This window comes from Coenobita brevimanus, chromosome 29 (assembly GCF_032717465.1).
Source record: "Coenobita brevimanus isolate Jiangsu-jjx chromosome 29, ASM3271746v2, whole genome shotgun sequence".
NCBI classification, from domain to species: Eukaryota; Metazoa; Arthropoda; class Malacostraca; order Decapoda; family Coenobitidae; genus Coenobita; species Coenobita brevimanus.
Window position 1 is genome coordinate 5215032 of NC_136982.1, and position 23751 is coordinate 5238782.

At 42.3% G+C, this 23751-nt stretch overlaps 1 protein-coding gene across 1 annotated transcript in view; it reads left to right on the plus strand.

Annotated features, from left to right (window-relative positions):
• LOC145394910 (cell adhesion molecule 3-like) overlaps positions 1–23751 on the plus strand; it is a 197316-nt gene that overhangs the window by 41083 nt on the left and 132482 nt on the right. Inside the window, exon 2 of the mRNA XM_080268660.1 lies at positions 17825–18078. Within this exon, the coding sequence (XP_080124786.1) occupies positions 17825–18078 (254 nt within the window). The remainder of the gene's footprint in view (positions 1–17824; positions 18079–23751) is intronic.

Sequence of the window (23751 nt, forward strand, 5' to 3'; positions counted from 1 at the left end):
CAAAGTCCGTGCCTTCTTTACCTCTAGACAGGTGTTGATTTTATACAAGGGTTTTATTTACCCCTGTGAAGAGTACAACTCTCATGTGCAGGGAGGCTTCCCACTTTCAGCTCTTCTCAGCAGTGTCCATCTCAGAACAAACAAGGGTTGAGGCTGTGGCACACTTGATGTATGAATTGGTTCATAGCTCTGATTGGGGTAAAAGTAATCTTGTTGTTTTTAATGCATCAAAAATTCAGTTCTTACATCTAGGCTATCAACCCAACAAAATCCCCCACAGGAGTACCCTCGAATTTTTAACAATATCCAGCTTAATCCTGCATCATCATTAAACATACCTGGGGTTTCATTCTCTCAGGATTTATCTTGGAAAAAACATATTACCTATCTCGTAAAATCTGCCTTCAAGAGATTGGATGTGCTAAGTCGCCTCTGTACCTTCGTTGCCCCTGCACGGTTGTTGACTTTATACACGGGCTTTATTCACACCTGTGTAGGTAGAGTACAACTCTCATGTGTGCGGAGGCTCCCCACATACAGCTCTTCTCAACAAGGGGGAGTCAAAGGCCATTCGTCGCATCAGCTTACCTCCTCTTACTAATTTCCTTCAACCTCAATACCTTGGCCGTACTCTTGCATCTTTATCCTTTTTGTATCGCTACTTCAATGGTCACTTTATCTGAACTGTCTGCTTGCATCCCTCCTCTACTACAGCCAGTGCGCAACACCCGTCTAGCAACAAACTCTCATCCCTTTACTGTCCAGCTCTCTAATGCAAGAGTTAACCGTTACTCCCAGTCCTTCATGTATGTAACAGGCCAGCTCCGGAACTGTCTCCCTCTGTCTGTATTTCCTACTGCCTGTGATCTCCATTCTTTCAAACGCAGTGTGTCCAGGCCTCTCGAAATGAACAGTTCTTGATTTTGGCTCTCTTATCGTGTTTTGTTTTGTTCTTTTCTTGGAGGGAACAATTTATGGGCTCCTGGCCTTGGTTCCTTCTCCATTGCATTAAACAAGAGAGAGAGAGAGAAAAAAAAAAAGCTTATCGTCTCCCTAACTCTCCTCCTCTTACTGGCTCCCTTCAACCTCTGTCTCCTTGCCACATTGTTGCATCTTTATCTCATTTCTTTCGCTACTTCAAGGGTAGCAGCTCCTCTGTTTTACGGTTTTTATATTATGGATGAAGTCAGAAATCATGGTATTTCCAGAAATAGTTCATAGCCATTCTTATAAAAGATAACATCAAGCTTTCACATAAAATGTGAGAGAAAATAAACGCCTCGTAGTGACTGGCTGAAAAGGATAAGGCCCATAGCGCTAACTTCTCTCATCTAGGGTCATTATCTCTCTCTCTCTCTCTCTCTCTCTCTCTCTCTTTCTGTGTGTGTGTGTGTGTGTGTGTGTGTGTGTGTGTGTGTGTGTGTGTGTAAAAGTCATTTCGTACAGCAGCAATCATAAGTAAGGATACATAGCTTCCGGTGTTGTCTGCAGAAGTGCCCACTGCTGGTTAGATATGGAACTGTTTCACATACCGTTTGATTCACTGGTCATCTGTGCACCAGCAGCAAGTCGAATTGTTCCACGTCCCAAAAGCAGTGGATACTAAAACAGACAACACTGGAATATGCCTCCCTACTTATGAACGTCACTGTACATTTTCCTACCAACACACGCATCCTTAGGTAGTCATAATGTTTATCCTTGACACACACCAACACACTTTGCACTTGATACACACCTTTTTCATTACACACACACACACACACACACACACACACACACACACACACACACACACACACACAGAGGGAGAGAGAGAGAGAGAGAGAGAGAGAGAGAGAGAGAGAGAGAGAGAGAGATGAAAGTGCCGAGAAATGAATATTCGTGGCTCCATTCACTGTCAGGTTCAACTTAAAAGCCAAGTGAACGCTATCCTTTAACAGCGATTGGTTGCCAGAGGCGGATGGAGTGAGGCTGTGGGTGAGGTGGCTGCAAAACATCTTCATCTCCACCAATCAGTATCACCCCAGAACTTCAAAAGACGAAGGATGCCTGAAGGTGTGTGTGTGTGTGTGTGTGTTGGAGGGGGCCTGGAGTGTTCGGAGTATTTATTGAGAGAAGACGGAAAATTATATGAAGGAATTGTTTAAAGGGTGAGCGAGTTTAGTTTAAAAGTGAAGTGAAGTCAAAGATGTGTGGCGATGCTTACTATGAGGGAGAAGCAGAATAAGGGATGTGATTATGTTTATTTTGATAAGAACCTGAAATAAGGAAGGATTGTGTGCTGCTTTTTTCGAGGACAGGCAAGATTAATCATGAATAAGTATTTCTACTTCGAAAATGAACAGCTACAGTGGAAATATGGTGAAGAACTGGGATAAAAAATGAGTGAGGATGTAAGAGTTTGAAAGGAGATTAGACTGGAGGATAAGAGGGTATGCTTACTATAAGACAACTCAGAAATAAAATAAACAGGCAATGAAAGAGCTATTTACAAAGGCAGCTTACATAACCTAAACAGTCCGGGGTATCTTTTATTTGTGAACTGACATAATTTGGCGCTAGTCAGAATACAATTTAGCCTCATGAGTCCGATCGCGTGTTTTAGTTTTTTGTTCTCGCTATCATCAGACAGTATTTCAGTCAGGAATGGTATCAGTTATTTAAGGAGTTAATTAAGGCTGTATTTAAACATACCAGTTTGAAAGCCTCTGTTAACTTTTATAAATCCTTTTGGAGGTAGCAGGAATGAATAAAGAAATTCAACACCTGACAAAAGGGATAAAATAGAAAGGAGAGAGAGAGAGAGAGAGAGAGAGAGAGAGAAATGAAAACATGGACCTAAGAAATACTAACTTCATTATTACGCTGATGTCTCTGTAATAACTTTATTGCTTCATCCAAACTCATTAACTCTGCGTAGGAGAGAATTATCGAGCTTCATGAAGAAAGGACTTGAAGTGAATAAATTCGGCACTTAATTTAAAGGATTCAGCAAGAGTCCAGTCTGAAAAAAAGGAAAAGAAAACAAATGATGTCAAGAATAGGATGAAGCACAACAAAACTGAGCTGTTCATTCACACAGACAGAACGATCATGAAGGACGAGTTCAGAAAAGGAAGGGAGAGACGGCCGTTACTGAAAAGGACAGAGGAGGTTGGAATGAAAACTAAGCGCAGGGAGAAACTGCAGAACGAAAGAAAAGTAGGCAAAGGCGAAGCTAGATGACAGTGTTTTGCCTTTACGGGGGCGGCGGAGGGGAGACGCAATTTTCTCTTGATGGAGTGTTGTGCGGACGTTCGTGGGGATGGCTGTACTTTAGAAACAGAACCGATATAAGAAAAAGGCCAGCTTTGGTATACCCACCCACGCAGTATTCTAGTGGAAAAGAAATAATTATTTACTAGTTAAGAACTTCAGTGACATCTTTTGGGCTCACAGACCATCCCAGTAGAATGAGCTGCCCAGTGTTCTGTTCCGCCCCTCTGTGTGCCATATTTTCGGTTGTTTCGGCACAACACAAGTGCGCAGTTGACTAGATGCACACCCCAGACACATCCCGGACACGCCTCTGACGGACATCATACTCACCACCAATAGCTTCCCTCACTCCATCAATCCCATAAGGTCTGGACCCCATCATTCAAGTATTTGCAGGGAGTGAATGAGTGAATGAATGACACATTTAGGGACACACACACTGGAGTTGCCCCAGTGTGGTTCCGTAAAAAAGAAATGGCAAGAGAGAGTAGGAAAGTGAAAAAAGTTAATAGATGTAGAGTAGTTTTGCATTTTCATCCACTTTGGTTAGGGTGGATGTTTTGGAAGCCAGAGGGACAAAACATTTAAAAAATGACAAATCCAAGATGAATGAAAAGAAGCTAAAGAAAAAATAAAGAAATGCAAGACAAAGAAAAATAAAAGCGAAAGTAGAAGCCAGATTGTTCTTTTATTTAAACTTTTTTGTTTGAGCATGGAAGACGGTTATTATTGGGGAAAAACAGAACTTAAATAAAAGCAGATTTATAGACCATTACAGAACAAAGTTGAACATAAACTGTGAGGCTTAAAAACGAATGTACTTTTTTTTTTTCTTTTTTTTTCCGGCGTTTGCTTTATTAGAATGAGTGTTTTGGTGACCGCAGAGAACGACGACTATTATTGAGAAAGACAGCACCAAGATGAATAATTAAAATATATCGAGAAAACAACAGAACGATTATTTTAAAGGTACAAGGAGGCTGAATGTGTGTGTGTGTGTGTGTGTGTGTGTGTGTGTGTGTGTGTTAGAACGAATGGTGTTCAGCTGAGTGTAGGTCATAGGAGTGTGAATTCTAATAATGTCACCGTTAGTCTTCTCACAGTTGGAACAAGTACAGCATAATCAAAGAGAGTCATGAAGCCTCAGTGTGACTGAGAAAGACAGGGTGAAGATATAAAAATAAAAGTTTGATAGAAAATTACGAAACGAAAAAATAATGGCGGGGAAACTACAGAGCATATATATATTTTGTATTATTACCTCCTCCAAGGTGGTTATGTTTTACCCCGAGTTGGTTTGTCTGTTTGTTTGTCTATCAGTTAGAAGGATTACTCAAAAAGTTGTTAACGAATTTTGATGAAATTATGAAGTGTGGGCCATGGGCCAAGGAAGAACTAATTATATTTGGGGGTGGATCCGGATCCGGATCGGAAGAAAAAGGCTAAACAAAAGAAAGACACAGATGGCGATGGAAGCTGATTGTTATGCGAATTTTCTACCATTTGTATTTGTTACTGAGAATGTGTAATTTGGAGAGCGTTAAAGGACATGCCTGAATGAGAGAGAATGAATGAAACGATGCAGTGTGTGTATATATATATATATATATATATATATATATATATATATATATATATATATATATATATATATCGAGAGAGTGAGAGAGATGCAATATATATATATATATATATATATATATATATATATATATCGAGAGAAAGAGAGAGATGCAATATATATATATATATATATATATGGGGCTTGTGTGGTACAGTGGTAGAGTGTGCGTCTCGCACGCTGGTGGACGCGGGTTCGCCTCCTGCCAGAGTTGTAAAACTTTGGGAAGCGTTCACTAAACCACTGACCGCTTTGTCGGACATAAGGGGTGCTGTGGTTGAACCAGTGTCGCATACTAGTATATTTGCACTAAGTCGGCTTAAGGCGAGCCGATTACACTTGGTTCACAGACTACACACACATCCAAAGCCACTCCAACATTACAGTTACACTCACAAGCATTCTCACCCTACATAGAGTCTCTAGCAGACAGCCTAAGACACTGGGTAGAGATGCTGTACATTGGCTGTATTGTCCCTGCTTCGGTAAGGATAGGCCGGTCCTGCAGTGGACCTCAACGGCTGATGATGACAAAATATATATATATATATATAAATAGTGAATGTAAAAGATATATTCTATTTTATATACCTAGGCTGCTTCCCCCCAGGAAAGGGAGATAGCCGAGGCAGGACGACACACTCCCAATTTACCCATCCACTCAAACACATTCATTCACATCTTATTATATATATATATATATATATATATATATATATATATATATATATATATATATATATATATAATCTTTTACATTTACTATGTCTTAGTAGAGACGGCTATAATTTAGCAAGCCATAACGTTGATAAGAAAAGAAATGTGTGTGGGTGAAACAAAAATGTTGAATGAAAAAAGAATAAAAACGACTAGGAGGGTAGAAAAGACTTTTTCTTTGGGGTTATTGTTATTGAAAATGGTGATGTGAAGGCCGTATAATGAGATGGCTATTACTGATAAACAACCGAGACGGAGAAAAACAACGCTCAAAGAAAATACCATAGTGTAAGGAAAATAAAGAGGCCACGTGAGCTTGAAATGTTGAATGCGTTGATGTTTTTTGTCTTGTGTTAGTGTGAGTGTATGTTGTGGCTGGTGCAGGGAGTGACAAGGGCTGCGACGGGGTAAAATTAAACTACCGTGTCTCTTTCATTGCGCTGACGACCCTTGACATTACGGAACAGGAGCACAGACCGGGCCATTGTCACAGAGATTTTTGTGAGTAAACGCGAGTACACACACACACACACACACACACACACACACACACACACACACACACACACACACACACACACACACACACACACACACACACACACACACACACACACACACACACACACACACACGCGAGTATGCATGCAGTCACGCACATACGCATGCGCTCATCATCAAGGAAATATACTTTCACTTCTTCATTTGAAGATGACTGTTTCCTCCATTCTCCCTCCTGCTATTTTTATATCTGCCCGTCCCTTTTCAGGACATGTTTGTTCCCTTTGCCGCCTACCTACAGTAATTCATCTGTTCATCCCCACCCCACCGTCTTCCTACTGCGTCTGCCCCTCACCCCGTCAGTCTCATCGTCTCATCTCTTCTTCACATCTCTCTCGCTCTTTCATCTCTTGTTTCCACTCCTCACCCTTCTTCACACCCTTTCATGTGTCTTCCCCTCCTGCTAACCCTTCCATCTGCTGTTCTTCCTCCCTCCTACATTTTCATCTTTCGTTTCCCCCCATCTCAACTTTTAATCTCTTTCTCCCCTCATATTTTCACTTTTCCTCTGTCTCATCCTTTCATTTGTTCCTTTATTCTTTCAACCCTCCCCTCTCTCCTTCTTTCAACTTCTGCCTTCCAAGCTGCCCCTTCCTTCATATCCTCTCACCTGCCATTCTAACCAGTTTTTACGGCAACCAAGTCTTTATAGTAGAAAATAACCATTTCAGTTTAGTTTTGAAGTGATTGGTAGCTGTGTGAGTGAAGCTAACAATATACAGGCATAATTATTTGCACTGCTTGTGCCTAGAAAAGTTTATGAACAAGGTTCCAGGCATGTGACTGTGGTCAGTATTCTTGTTATCTTGGGGGTTGGCATTTTTTAAAACGATTTATTTTGCGTATTTCTCCTTTATATTAGCTTGCATATTGTCTCATTTTCATATCGGCCTACATTGCATATGTAAAATGCAAATATATACAGTATTTCCATGCATGACGCATAGATGAAGAGGTAAGGAAGACGTGATAGGAAGCCCGCTTTGGTGTCAAGAATACAGCCTGATGTGACGCATCTTCGTTACATTCGGAAGTTCATCAACACGTCTTTCATGTGTTTCTGATCGTGGCACGATGATAATGTATTTTTAGTGACATTTTTGCTAATTGTTTATGTATTATTAGGTTAAGCATTCAGTACAAAATATAAAAGTGTAATATGGAAGACAAGTTGCACAGGAGGTGTAAGTATCTTATCGAGAAAGTGTGTGTGTGTGTGTGTGTGTGTGTGTGTGTGTGTGTGTGTGTGTGTCAGTTATGTTTGCCCGAGGTTGTGCGCGACCTAGACAATACCTGAGATATGGCTCTGTTGCTGTGGAGTGGTGGGAGGCATCATATCAAAGCGGTAACAGTCAGTTACATTTATGTCCTTTCAAAGTGTATGGGCGGCAGCAGCGTTACCGTTGTCCACTACATTTAAGGTTAGATGGCCAGTTAACTCACTCTGGTAGCAACACATGAGATTAAAACCTCCAAGTACCTCCTGGTGATCACACTTTTGTGTTCTAACCACTACACCATCAGGGAGGGCACTGGGATATGTATATTTTGACGTGGATAGTCGACGGAATGACAGTTGGAGAGGTGTATGTGTTTACAGTTATGGCTACAACCCCAGCTTGATCTTTTTTTTTTTTTATGCGAGGAAGAAAGAACCAAAGGCCATGAGCCCGCAGTAACAGTTCCCTCCAAGAGAAAAACAAAATATAATAGAGAGCCAAATTCAAGATCCGAGCATTTTGAGATGCCTGGACACACTGCGTTTGAAAGACTGGAGATCATAGGCAGCAGGAAATACAGACAGAGGGAGACAGTTCCAGAGTTGACCTGTTACATAAATGAAAGACTGGGAGTAACGGTTAACTCTTGCATTAGAGAGTTGGACACAAAAGGGATGAGAATTTGCTGCCAGACGGTTGCTATGCGCCCGTCGTAGAGGTGGAGGAATGCAAGCAGACAGTTCAGAGGAGCAGTGACCATTAAAGTAGCGATAGAAAAGAGATAAAGATGCAACAGTGCGGCGAAGAGACAGAGGTTGAAGGGAGTCAGTAAGAGGAGGAGAGTTAATGAGACGAAAAGCCTTTGACTCCACCCTATTGAGAAGAGCTGTATGTGGGGAGCCTCCCCACACATGAGAGTTGTACTCCACACAGGGGGGGATAAAACCCCTGTATAGAGTCAACAATTGTGCAGGGGTAAAGAAAGAGCGGAGTCGGCTTAGCACACCCAATCTCTTGGAAGCAGATTTTACAAGAGATGTAATATGACCTTTCCAAGATAAGTCCCGAGTAAATGAAACCCCAAGCATGTTCAAGGATGATGCAGGATTAAGCTGAATATTATTAAACATTAGTGGGTATACCTGTGGAAGATTTTGTTGGGTTGATAGGTGTAAGAACTGAGTCTTAGATGCATTAAAAACAACCATATTATTTTTACCCCAGTCAGAGATACGAGCGAAGTCAGACATTAGGTGTGCCATAGCCTCATCCCTTGTTTGTTGAAGTAACTGTTGAGATGGGCATTGCGGGAACCGAATGGAAAGGCGAAGGATGGAGTCATCAACGTATGAGTGGATAGGGTTAGATGTACAGCTTAGAAGATCATTGATGAATAAAAGGAAGAGAGTTGGTGATAGGACAGAACCCTGAGGAACACCACTGTTGATAGATCTAGGAGAAGAATGATGGCCGTCTACAACAGCGGCTATAGAACGACCAGAAAGGAAGCTGGCGATGAAGGCACAGATGGAAGGATAGAAAGCGTAGGAGAGCAGTTTGGAAATTAAAGATTTATGCCAGACTCGATCAAAAGCCTTTGAATTGTCAAGTGCAGTGGCAAAGCTTTCGCCAAAGTCCCAAAAGAAGGATGACCAGGAGTCTGAAAGGTAGGTGAGAAGATCGCCGGTGGAGCGTCCCTGACGGAACCCGTACTGACGATCGGAAAGAAGGTTGTGATAGGAAACATGCCTTAAAATTTTTCTATTGAGAATTGACTCGAAAACTTTTAAATACAGGACGTTAAAGCAATTGGACGATAGTTGGAGGGTTGGGAGTGGTCACCCTTCTTTGGGACTGGCTGAATGAGAGCAAACTTCCAGCAAAAAGGAAAGGTACAAGTTGACAGACAAAGGCGAAAGAGTGCCTTGGCAAGGTGTAAGCACAGAAGCACAGTTTTTGAGAATAACAGAAGGGACCTCATCAGGCCCATATGCCTTGTTAGTACTGAGGCCAGTGATGGCAGAAAATACATCAGCTGAAGAAATTTCAATGTCAGCCATGAGGATGTCAGAGGGGGGAAGTGATGGAGGAACAGCACCGGAATCGTCTAAGGTGGAATTGGAGGAGAAAGTCTGTGCGAAGAGATCTGCTTTATCAGAAGAAGAAATAGCTACAGAACCATCAGTGTAGAGAAGAGGAGGGAAGGATGATGAGGTAAAGTTGTTAGAAAGGTTTTTGGCAAGGTGCCAGAAGGAGCGGGAAGAATTCGAGTTGGAGAGTTGAGAGCATTTAATATGGATGAAATTATTTTTAGCAGAGTGAAGAACAGACTTAGCACGATTCCGGGCAGAAACGTAAAGATGATGTGATTCAGGGGTGGGTTGGCTCCGGTATCTTTTGTAGGCCCTCTCCTTGTTGCGGACAGCATTAGAACAAGCGTGATTAAACCAAGGCTTTCTTGCTTTAGTCATAGGATATGAGGAAGGAATGTATGCTTCCATGCCCGAGAGAATAACCTCCGTAATGCGCAAGGCACACTCAGATGGCTCACGGCCATGGAAGCAATAATTATTCCAGGGAAAATCAAAGAAATACTGCCTGAGGGCCTCCCAGTCCGTGGCTCCAAAATGCCACAGACGATGTTTCCTTGGAGGGTCCACAGGCCTTCCCGGAGTGATAGGACAGGTTAAGGTGATAAGGTTGTGATCGGAGGAGCCCAACGGAGAGAAAAGATTAACAGAGTAAGCAGAAGGATTAGTTGTGAGGAAGAGGTCAAGTATGTTGCAGCTCTCTGCAAGGCCGTCAGGGATATGGGTAGGGTGCTGTACAAGCTGCTCTAGGTCATTAAGGATAGAAACGATGTAGACTTTTTCACCAGGTGGATCAGTGAAAGGAGAGGAGAGCCAAAGGTGGTGGTGAACATTGTAATCTCCTAGAATGGAGATTTCAGAGAAAGGAGAAATGGATAGAATGTGTTCCATCGTAGAAGTAAGATAGTCAAAGAATTTTTGATAGTCAGTAGAATTAGGGGATAAGTAAACAGCGCAGATATATTTAGTCAGAGAATGACAGGAAAGCCGAAGCCAGAGTGTAGAGAATTCAGAAGAAACGAGTTCAGGAACACGAGAGCAAGATAAGTCGTTGCGTATATATACACAACAGCCACCTTTGGCTTTGAAATGAGTATAGAGAAAGTAGGAGGATACAGAAAAGGGTTTGCTGTCAGTTGCCTCAGACAGCTGAGTCTCAGTTAGAAAAAGAAGGTGAGGTTTAGAGGAGGAGAGGTGGTGCTCAACAGAGCGAAAGTTAGAGGAAAGGCCGCGAATGTTGCAGAAATGAAGAAGAGAGTCAGACAGTGGTTCCAGGCACCTCGAGTCGTCACCGGGAGAGGGGCGGATGGTGGGGGCATTTATGGTCCCCCCCCCTGGGGACTCCGAGGCTTGGTGATGAGACGCCATAATTTTTTGAATTTTGGAAAAGGAAGTGTAGTGTGTACTGTGCATGTAGTTTGGTGTAGATAGTTAGAGAAATTTGTACTGGAGAACATGCTGGCCAACTCTCTGTGTAACTGAGACACTGAAAAAGTTCAGCAAAGGGGGATGGTCAGGAACTAGTCCTGAGGGGTGATGAAACGGGAGCTGCAGCACTCCCTGTCATCAGCTTTCCATCCACCTCGGGAGTACTGCCCTGCTCGACTGGTGCTACAGTCTACTCCTCTGCACGTAAACCCAGTGGAACGCATGAAACAGGCCAATTCTTGGTGGTGCATTTGTTCTCAGATGGAGGACCTGCCCAGATATACAAATGTCCTTTCCCTACACCCTCTTGACAGGAGGAGGATGGGGTGTAGCTTCGGCAGGTTTATGTGAAGGGCATCTTTTTTTTTTTTTTTAATAACGGAACAGAGGTAGGAAAAACAAATTAAAAAAACTAAGCCATACACTAGATTATTGGTGTCCTCTGTTCATAAAATGTCTGTAAAAGTTAGACTTGAACAGCTGCAGGTTGAGGTTTTGAGGGAAACAACTCTGGGGAAGTGAGTTCCAGAGAGATGCAGTCCGGGGAATGAAAGAATTCTGATAGGCAGAAGTTCTGCAATATGGTAATTTGACAGTCCAGTCATGAGTGCTACCAGATGCCCGTGTAGCACGAGGGAAGGCACGGAGAGGTGGCACAATGGACGCAACTTCGTCTGAGCATTTGCTATAAAAATATATATAAAATAATGCAAGGGAGGCAACATTCCTTCTTACTTGTAGGGAAGGTAGTTTATTTATAATAGCAGGGTTATTAATATTTCCAGAAGCTTTGTTCTGAATTTTGCCTAGTTGTTTTAATGCAACCTCTCCACATCCATTCCACAAGGGTGAGCAGTTTTCAAGCTGAGAGTGCACATGACTCTTATAAATTATAGCTAACTGCTCGTCAGTGAAGAAGTTACGGACTCTGTACAATAATCCAAGTTTCTTTGAGGTTTTAGCAAGTGGTCTGACATGAGAGGTCCAGCTGAGGGCATTGTTAAGTGAGACACCGAGAATTTCAATACTTTTGTAGATGGGAATATTTGTAGCATTGAAGGTAATATACAAATCTGGCAATACCCGTCTCTTAGTAAATTGTATATATTTAGTTTTTCTAGCATTAAATGAGACAAGGTTATTTTGTCCCCATTCACTGATCGTTGATAAGTCTTGATTTATGGAGATGGCTGTAGTGAGTTGAGAGTTAGAGATATCAGACTTTGTAAATGGGTGTCTGAGTGTGAATGAACTATGAAGAGTTGAGTCATCTACATATGAATGGATGGGATTGTGGGTGACAGATAAAAGATCATTAATATGAACCAGGAACAGGGTTGGCGCGTGATCCATGCAGCACACCAGCGTTAACTGAGTGGAAATTGGAATATACATCATCTACTTTTACTCTTATTTTTCTGTTACTGAGATATGAGAAAATCAAAGGAACAAAAGACTTCAGTCCATAGCAAGGGAGTTTGGACAACAGGGAACGATGCCATACTCTGTCAAAAGCTTTAGAAACATCAAGGGCTACTGCATGAGTTTCTCCATGTAGGTCGATTGATTGATGGATGGTATGAGTCAGGAGATTGAGAATGTCAATGGTGGATCCTTCGTGGCAAAACCATATTGTCTATCACTAATTAAGTTGTTGGATGCAAGATGTTTGACTATTTGCTTATTAATTAAAGCTTTAAATTACCAAGAGAAGATGTGACAGCTATTGGTCTGTAATCAGAAAGGTCAGAGGAACTTCCTTTCTTAGGTATTGGGTGTATATTGGCTTCTTTCCATGAATTAGGGAATGAAGAAGTACATATGCACAGTCTGAATAATTTAGCAAGAACAGAGGCAAGTTCTGGGGAACACTTCTTCAAAACATTTGGAGGAATTCCATCCAGTCCTGGAGCTTTGTTGGTAGGTAAATTGTCTAGGATGGATTTTACGTATCTTGTCCGCATTTTAAGTGGAACGATTTCGGGAGAGTCAGGTTCTAGGACTGGGACGTTCTGGCTGGCATCCTCTATGGTAGAATTTCTGGCAAATGTACTGGCAAAGATATCTGCTTTCCCACGCGGGTCATTTGTAATGTTGCCATCTGAAGATTTTAGTGGGGGAATGGATGATGACTTGTTAAAGTTATTATTGAAGGCATTGAGAGTTGAGTGAAGACGAAGGGGAGCTGCAAGGCTTGGTGGATGAGTTTGAGAGAATGTGTAAGAAACGGAATCTAAAGGTGAATGTAGGGAAGAGTAAAGTGATGGTCTTTGAGAGAGGTGAAGTTAGTGAATGTACAGCGAGGTTGGATGGTGAGGAATTGGAAAATGTGAGTACGTGTAAGTACTTGGGTAGTGTGATGAGTAAGGATGGAGGTTTGGAGGGTGAAGTGCATGAAAGGGTACAGCGGGGAAGAAAGGTTGCAGGTTCTTTGAAAGCAGTGATAAGAAACAGGGAAGTGAGCATGGAAGTGAAAAAGTTACTACATGACAGTATTGTGATACCAACTCTAACGTACGGAAGTGAAGCTTGGACATTGTTGGAAGGACACAAGTCAAGAGTGAGAGCAGTGGAAATGAGTTATTTAAGAGGAGCCTGTGGAGTCACATGGAGAGACAGGCTGACGAATGAGGATATAAAGGAACATTGCGGTGTTGATGTGGATGTGATAGGAAGCGTTATGAGAAACACACTGAGGTGGTTTGGCCATGTGGAGAGGATGGAGGGTGAAAAACTGACGAAGAGAGTGTATGTGAGTGAGGTGGAGGGGGGAAGAGGGAGGGGGAGGCCGAGAATGAGATGGAGGGATGGGGTGGATAGGTATATGAGAGAGGGGGGTGTGAGTTGGGAGCAGGGCAGTGAAACGGCTGGGGACAGGGCGACTTGGAGGCAATTTGTTTGTGACCACCCCAAACGGGATTGAGGCGTCTAGCAATAGATAGATAGATAGATAGATAGAGAGTTGACAAGAATATTCTGTTGTCATTAGGATTGTTAAATAGTTTTGACGATTGATTATGAGGAAAGTTTGATTTAGCGAGATCTATTACAGCTTTTGTGTGGTTTCTGGCCATTTTATATTGAGAGAGTGATTTGGATGTTTTTTATTTTAAGTAAGAGTTACATTTTAATGACTTTCGGGCTGTTACTCTGGCACTGGTGCTATCAAATCATTTTGGAGAGTTCGATCTTTTAGTGAACTGTTAACTTGGTATGAATAAACCCATACCAGCTAGTATTAAGTCGCAAATGTAGGACTGGGTAGAACTGGCATCACTAGAGAAGAAAGACTGCCATAGAATGTCAGCAAGATAATTTCTAAATCTATCCCAGTTTGCCCTATCAAAGTGCTATCGGGTCACCCTGACAGGTTCAGAACGGGGAGGTTTTGGGGGGGCTAACTAATGAGGCTTTGATGAGATTGTGGTCAGAGGATCCAAGTGGAGACAATACCTCTATTCTGTATTGATCAGGATTATTTGTCAGGAATAGATCTAAGAGATGGGCATTATGGTCAGGTTTGTCTGGTATTCTGGTTGGTTGCTTTACCAGCTGTGTGAGATTAAACGATTCTGTAAACAGCTCGCACTCTAGACCAGCATCGTCTGCCCGGCAGAATACATAACCATTCAACATTATGTATGTTAAAATCACCCAGAATGGTAATTCTTGTGCTAAGGGCTAAGTTAAGGTTACTCAACTGTATGGATATGGAATCAAATACACTGGGTTCCGAAGAAGCATTGGGGGAGCGATAGACTACACAGATATATTTGGTAATATTTTGACAATTTAGTTTATACAATGAGTAATCAAAACTAGATGAAGTGAAGTTTAAAATGGTGTGAACTGCATATTGGGATTTGATATAAAAACAGATTTGTGGTTCTGTGAGGAATAGGGCCAGAGGGGAAATAGACTGTAAGAAAAAATGAACTGAATTTAAACTGGCATTAAGACCATGGATGTTGGTGAAGAATAAGGCAACACTTTCACTTCTCCGCTGACGAACATAACCGGAAATTGCACTAGTCGTTGCCGGCACAGTCACTTGATGGCGACCGGGAGGACCCTGTAGTGACAACCCTACCCTGCCTGTGGTGGCAATCTGAGGTACTACCTCGTTAGAAAGTAATTTTGCAGCGGCCATTGTTAATGAGAGTGGGAATAGAAGGTGTGATATCTTATGTGCATGTAGTGTGGTGTAGACAGTTGAAGGTAGATGTATTAAGAAAGTATGCTGGCCTAGTCTCTGTGTAAATGAAAGCACTGAAAATGTTCAGCAAAGAAGATGGTCAGGATCAAGTCCTGAGGGCTGGTGAAACGGGAGCTCCAGCTCTCCCTATTACCAGCTTGCCATCCACCTCGGGTGTACTGCCCTGTTCGACTGGTGCTGCGGGCTACTACTCTAAATATATATATATATATATATATATATATATATATATATATATATATATATATATATTCAAACTGTGAGGTTTCGGCCATTTCTTGGTGCCTAAAGGAAAAGTGAATGATTGGGTGGCACAGGGATGTGTAGGCCTATGTTTTGTCGCTGTGGAAAATTGACGGCATGACTGTACTTAACAGGTGTAATGCATGAGAAGTGTAATGCATGAGAAGTGCATGTGTAAGGAAACATATAAACACGGATGTGTCCAGTGATTGTACAAATCAGGTGTAGTCAGAATTCTGGGGCCTAAATGCTGTGTGAATAACTGTTTCGGCCATTTTACTGTGTCTGTTGTTGATAACTCTTCCACTTTAGTACTCCCCCTTTGCTTTTTTTTTTTTTTTTTTTTTTTTACCCTTCCCTTGCTGGGTAAAGAATGTTGACGATGATAATGATAATGATTAAGACCATGATGATGACAATGGTGAAATGGCATAGTGCTGCAATGTTGTGTCATTTCATATTGTGTGTGTGTGTGTGTGTGTGTGTGTGTGTGTGTGTGTGTGTGTGTGTGTGTGTGAACCTAATCTGTTAGGTCTGGGTGTTCTGGTTCAAATGCTGCACCTTAAGCCCATTGTGATGGAGGACGTCACTTAATATTTTATTTACGCCGACGCGAGACGATGTTATGAAGGGGATCTCAGGCCCACAAAGTATTATGAGAGTTTCATGTCCTGTTTCATAGTACAGGGATCCCTGCTTGTATCTCGCCTTATTATTTAGCTTTTTGCTGTTAAATCCCCAGTATATTCAAGGAGAGAAAACCTAATCAGGTCTATTTCAACGTACAAAGCAGATTTGTAAGTTACTGCCATTTAATAGCACCAGTCCAGAGGAAAAAAATACTTTGATGAATTGGAACGTATCACTGACATATTGGCTACTGTTAAAAGAAAATTCAGTCATGGAAGCCGTGACTGAGGTTGTAATATAATTACACTCATTAAATGCCACCTACTATCACCAGCAATTATCTATCCAGGATTTCAGATTGCGAAGAAAGTTGAATGTTCCTCCGCACGTAACTCTGATGTAATAACACGTGACAGAAGTGGTGTGGCTGCCATTGGAGTTGACACGTCACTAATTCCAAAAATATAATAAAATCGCTGAGGTTCCATTTCTCCAGGTGAACAATAGTCATGTGGTTATATCAGTTCATTACAGTTGCTACACGCGACGGCCTGGTGGTTTGGTGATTAGAGCACATCATGGGAGTGACGGTCTAGCCATTTGTATAGGTTCGGTCCTCAAGAGGTGTCTGGAGGCTTATTGGTCATGTAATACCACCAGAGGAAGTAGGTACAGTAGGTCATATACTCTCAGATGTTCTGGATTACGGTAGCCTTGCCTTGGCCACTGCTTCACGAGGGTGGTAATATGGGATGAACTGTTACCTGCTACCTGCTACCGTTACTCACTGAACTTCCCTCGAGGTGAACAATAGATGAAATGGATTACTTCAGTTCGAACTGATAAGTTTTCCTTTAAATGGAAAATCGTTGGTGGACCGACAAGTCAGAGATTATGGGAAGAACCTCACTAGTGAGTATGTGACTCATTGTTCGAGAAGTCAGAGCAAATACTTGTTCTTCCTGCAAAGGAATTTCTTACAGTTTTCAAATCACTTTTTAGTTATTGAGCTGAGTCTAATTGATTGAACTCTGTTACTAAAAGTTCCAGTTGCTACTGAGTCCCTTCAGTCAGAGGAGGTCATATTCTGTTTATTCTTGTTACCTCCAGACGACTTTACTCAGTTTTGGAGATAGCCTAATGTTCACACTGGACGGATTCGATATACTTGTGGCTTTAATTAACGCCTTTGGTGATGGGAAGAAGAAAAAACTACAGTATATCTTCTGGCCTAAGGTCTTAAATAAATGTGTGTGGTTGAGACGCTTTGGTCCATTACTGGGGAGACATGAGTAAAAAAAAAATTTGGAAAATGTCTTATTTTTCAGAAATTTCCAGCCTTTCTTGTTTCAAAACAGCATGCTGCTGTTGTTCCTGCTGTTCGTGATGATGATGACCATAAAGCAACCTCAATCCTACTACTTCCAGACGTGCTGTACAATCATCAGTGAGGTGCTGAATGGGAAACTGGTACTGATGATGATGATGCTGCTGTTGCTGCTGCTGCGGCTGCTAATGATGATGATGATGATGATGATGATGTTAACTATAATGCTGTTGCTGCTGCTGGTGATGATGATGTTCACTATGATGCTGTTGCTGCTGAAGACGATGGTGTTGATAATGATGTTATTTTGATGTCTTTGTTGATGACACTAATGATGTGGCGATGATGATATTATGTGAAGTAGGATCCCTTGCTGCCAAAAAAGCAATGCCTGCGTCAAGACGGTGGTCGACGGGAAGAACGTGATGACCTACTCCAACCTATCCTATCCTAACCTAACCTAATCTAACCAACTTTCACCTTTCATAACCCAGTCACCGCTACTTGCAGATGTGCGGTACCTGCGTCACGGAGGTGGTCGGCGGGAGGCTGGTGATGCGGCCTTGGCAGTGAACGCGACGGACGTCCCGGGGGAGGAACTGGTGGAGGAGGATGGGGGCGGCGGTGGTGGAGTGGTGGAGGAGCGGGTGGTGGTGCGGGGGCAGGAGGTGGTGCTCGAGTGTGAGGTACTCGACCATGTCACGCCCGTACCTGGCGATGACAGTGTGCAGGGCGAGGTGCGATGGTACCACGATGGCGTTAGGGTACGTACTCTTAGTCTTGCCCTTTCGTACTTAGCCAGCATGAGGGAAGATTAATATTTTGGCAGTTACTCTACCTCATACACATTTACCCGTGTCTGGTGAAGACATTGTGCAGGGTGAGGTGCAGTGGTGGACCAGGAAGGTATTAACCTTTCGTTAGTCCTGTGGGGTATTCAAACGTGGTTAGTCTGTTTGAGTGTTACAACTCCCCAATACAAAAATACATGTAGTGTTACTAACATGTAAAATATATTCATACTGCCGCTTCAGCATATCTCTGCAATCACTAGTGAAAAAATTGAATGCCTTGTAGGTGGTGGTTATTAATTTATAATAATAAAATACAATAAATTATAATATCGGTAAAAAAATTACAAATGGACACGTATCTCATTTATCAGGTAAACACGCACAGGAAAATACATTTTGTAATTTTTAAATCAGTATAATGATAAACAATATGCAAAATAAGATAAAAACCAATCCATATCACAATATGATCTAAATGGTTAGTTTGATGGGGTGATTGGACACCCGGGGGGGGGGGGGGAAGTGCCCCTCTCTCTCACTACAGCAGAGGCAGGACTAAACCAATCCACATGCTCCCTCCCCTCACTGAATCAGGAGAGTACTTGAACGGAGAAAAATATTCGAATTACCGGCTAGGAAATATGAACTTTAAAAAAAATTTGGGTTGCCAAAACACCCCACCTGACTAACGAAGGGTTAAGAAAGATACTAGTCTTCGTACTTGGCCAGCATGGGTAAGGATCAATTCAGGAACCCATCCTTCCTCATACATGACAGTGTGCAAGGGAAGATGCGATGGTACTATCTCGACGGCGTTAGGTTAGGTACTATTATTACACTTTCGTACTTAGCCAGCTCAAGGGAAGGTTTATTTTGGCTGTCAGTCTCCCTCCTACACACTTAACCTTATCCCTTGTGCTTGGTGATAACACTGTGCATGGTGAGGTGCGATGGTACTACGACGACGTTAGTGTGAGCGAGTCAATCTTGCTATCACTCTCCCTTAAATATGACGCTGTGCAGGGAAAAGTGTGCTGGTACCCCGACGATGGTAGGGCATTATCTTAACCACATTAAGTTCGCTTAGGACTTGGCCAGTAGGAAGAATGTAAATTATGGCCGCCACTCTCCTTCAAACACACCTATACGGTACCTGGTGATGACACTGGGCAGGGTGAGGTGCACTAGTACCAGACGGCGTTAAAGTAGGTAATATTGTTAACTACAGTCAGTTTTACACGTGTATGGCCGGCATGAGGAAGAGTAAACTTTGATCATCACTCTCTCGTATACACACATACTGTATATGGTATTATGTTTGCATTAAAAAGAAAAAGAAACAATTGTCATAAATATAGAAAGTCCTTAAATTATACCAATCCCCTTCACACCCGTTGTATATCTACTTCACGATATGCTGTGTTGCCGCCGGACAGATTTATTCAGCTGCAGGAAAAACACCAGAAATGAATGGAATACAATATAAGTCTTGGGAGCTGCATTTTAAATAGTATTTTTCCTTTTTTAATAACTTTTATGATTATGTGACGTTTATGATTTGTTATTAAATGTGTTGTTTTATTACTACCGCACCTAGCGAAACGAGAGGGAGTGTTATACTTTGAGCTTTGTGTGTGTGTGTGTGTGTGTGTGTGTGTGTGTGTGTGTGTGTGTGTGTGTGTGAACAAAATAACTCGACATTTTTTCATCCGATATTAACCAATCTTGGAACCACTGAGGGACAGGTCATAAGGAATCCTATCTGTTTCAGAACAGCAGGTCACAAGTCAAGATCACGGTGCTAAGTTAAACGTTGACCCAGCAAAACCTGGTTTAAAATAATACTTCCGCCAATATCATCACTCCGATCGCGAACGAGACAGCCCTACAATGTATTCAGTATGGACGGTTGATAGTATGGCAGTATAAGTGTGCAAAATGTTGACCTGTTGGGTCTCAGGGAATGGTCTTCTAGACTACGCCATTAAAATTTACTGCAGTAAATTTTCACATGTTCCCATTCTTAATCCCTTCCAGTTCCGTCGTTCCCAGGGAACTGACTGCATAGACTATATCCACAGTCAAAATAGGTAATAGCTATAGATAGAAAAATGAATAAATTAATAAAAAAAAGAATATCTTCCAGTATTTCACACTTTGCCAATTACATCTCATTTTTTTTCTTAATGCTTAGGTCTGTTTTGGTTCTTTCCTTTCCTTAAATATACACGCTTAATGGCCGCATTCGGCGGCCTCCGATGGATGTCAAAAGGCCAGAAATGATTCATAACTCAGGAACCGGTGGCTCGATTGGACTGGAAAGTACTTTATTCTTCAAGTCAGGGCATTTTAACGGTACCTTGTTTTAACAAAAACTGCGCCACGTTGCGCCGTTTTTGCTGTTTTACGGTAACAAACAAACCATTAAACATACAGAAATAGGATCATTATAATATAGATTCTCATTTTAATATTCTCATTTATAATATTCCTCTTGGTTTATAACATTGTCCTCTACCTTTTTTTTTTTTCACTTATCGGTATTCTGTACCTGGGCATGGAGTTTTGTTTGTGATTCCCTTGTACGATTAGTTGAATCTATTTGGCATTTATTGGAGATCTCTCGGACTGAGTTAGTTAAATACAGCCTTAACTAATACCATGATATAAATTCTGCTAAAAGTTGAATAAAACAGATTAATACTAATACAAGAAGAGACTATCTTCGCAACCCTATGGCGAAACCATGCATCAGCTGATGCAACAGCTGACATGTCAGATTAACTGAAAATGCCAAGCTGAGCACCTTTGTATTTCATAAGTGTATCCACAGTCTCCGTCACTAATAAAGATCTTGACAAACTTAAATCAGCTCGCCATATGGTAGCCTGAGTAATATGAATAATGCATTATGGAAGTGAAGGGGTTAACTGTTACAGCAGTTGTTGCTATTGCCAGTCGATTACAGTAATCAGACGAGAGAGAGAGAGAGAGAGAGAGAGAGAGAGAGAGAGAGAGAGAGAGAGAGAGAGAGAGAGAAACACTGCATCTACTGCTGTGTGGCCAAGTGTGACCCCTATGATCGTGACTGTATGACCTGTGTGACCTTGATGACCCAGTTTGACCTTTATGTCCCAGTGTGAATCAGTGTGACCCTTATGACCCAGTGTGAATCAGTGTGACCCTAATGACCCAGTGTGAATCAGTGTGACCCTAATGACCCAGTGTGAATCAGTGTGACCCTAATGACCCAGTGTGAATCAGTGTGACCCTAATGACCCAGTGTTAATTAGTGTGACCCTAATGACCCAGTGTGAATCAGTGTGACCCTAATGACCCAGTGTGAATTAGTGTGACCCTTATGAGCCAGTGTGAATCAGTGTGACCCTAATGACCCAGTGTGAATCAGTGTGACCCTTATGACCCAGTGTGAATTAGTGTGACCCTTATGACCCAGTGTGAATTAGTGTGACCCTAATGACCCAGTGTGAATTAGTGTGACCCTAATGACCCAGTGTGAATTAGTGTGACCCTTATGAGCCAGTGTGAATCAGTGTGACCCTAATGACCCAGTGTGAATTAGTGTGACCCTTATGAGCCAGTGTGAATCAGTGTGACCCTTATGAGCCAGTGTGAATCAGTGTGACCCTTGTGACCCAGTGTGATTCAGTGTGACCTTTATGACCCAGTGTGAATCAGTGTGACCCTTGTGACCCGGTGTAATTCAGTGTGACCTTTATGAATCATTGTGACCCTAATGATTTAGTGCAACTTTTATGACTCAGTGTGACTTATGACAGGGTGACCTTAATGCCCCATTGTGACCCAACATGACCTTTATGACCAATTGTGACCTCTGACCATTTGTGACCTTTATGACCCATTGCAACTTATGACCCATTGTGACCCAGTGTGAATCAGTGTGACTCTTATGACCCAGTGTGAATCAGTGTGACCCTGATGACCCAGTGTGAATCAGTGTGACCCTAATGACCCAGTGTGACCCCGGCGACCCATTGTGACACAGTGACCCTTATGAACAGTTGTGACACAGTTTGACCCTTGACCCATTGTGACCCCAACGACCCATTGTGACACAGTAACCCTTATAATCCATTGTGACACAGTGACTCTTGTGACCCACTCTGACCCCAGTGGCTCATTGTGAGTGTGACCCTTATGACCCAGTTTGACCCTTATGACCCATTGTGACCTTTATGATCCAGTGTGACCCTTATGATCCATTGTGACCCTTGTGATCCAGTGTGATGCATGTGACCCAGTGTGACCCTCATGACTCAGTGTGACACTTACGACAAAGTGTGACAGTTATGACTTAGTGTGATCCTATATCCTTGTTTGACGTAAAGCTCTTCTGACCCGCTGTGACCCACTGTAATCCGTATGAACTAGTGTGGCCCATTGTGACCCGCATGATGTAGTGTGGGGAGTATGTGATTCCCTTTAAGCTAGTGGCCCTATTAGTGTTACAGTGTGTCTTGATAATTATGCACTGAGAGTTACTTGATGCACCCTGCAAGTGACCAGTATAACATACTGTGACCAACTATGCCGTGCAAGTGAACCAGTGTGACAATATGACCTATGCTGTATGTGACCTGTCATACATTATGTGGGCTTTAAGTTTGACCTCATGTGTGTATAACCCAGAATGATCCATGGTACCATGTAAATGACTACGTTTGCTCTTTTTCGCCATATGCGGTGTGTGTGTGTGTGTGTGTGTGTGTGTGTGTGTGTGTGTGTGTGTGTGTGTGTGTGTGTGTGTGTGAGACCCAACGTGCTCTGTATCTGAGTTGGTATGATCGTGTATTGCCTACTCGTAACCCAGAATGACCCACTGGGACAAGCGAGTGATGCACTGTTCCATTATACACGGTAAGAGAAGCAGTATGATCTAATGTAATCTTATATGCCTTGTCAGTGAGGCGGTATGATGTTATCTGATATTTCCCTTTGTGCCTTTGAAAGTGGTGTAGTATACTCTGTCACTCCCTCTAGGTGAGGCAGTATGACATAATGGGACCTAATATGCCCTTCCCCAAGTGTCAGGTGGGTTGGCAGAGGGTTAATGCCCCCTTCGCACAATACAACTACCTCAGAGGAGAAACGGCCACCCTTTACAGGATTAAGGAGTCAGGCCCTGCATTATATATTTATGACTGAGCATGTGGCCCGTTACGGCCTCATCCTAGGAATGGTTGATGTTTATTGCTCGCATGACACCAGTGAGAGTTCAGCAATTGGCGCTGTAAGTGTCAGGATTAAGTAACCTAACAGGATTTTACATCCTTGATGAGACAATAAAGGACTGGATGATAGATTGATAAATGACTAATATGAAGCACTGTACTCTTAACTATTTTCATCCAATGGCGATTTATTTTTCCTTTTATTTATATTATCAGAGAAGGCAGTGTTTGGATTGGAAACTCCCTGTACTGTTGTTTGCAGATGATACTGTGTTGTTAAGTAAAGACGAAGGGGAGCTGCAAGGCTTGGTGGATGTGTTTGGGAGAGTGTGTAAGAAACGGAATCTAAAGGTGAATGTAGGGAAGAGTAAAGTTATGGTCTTCGAGAGAGAAGTCAGTGAATGTACAATGAGGTTGGATGAGGAGGAAA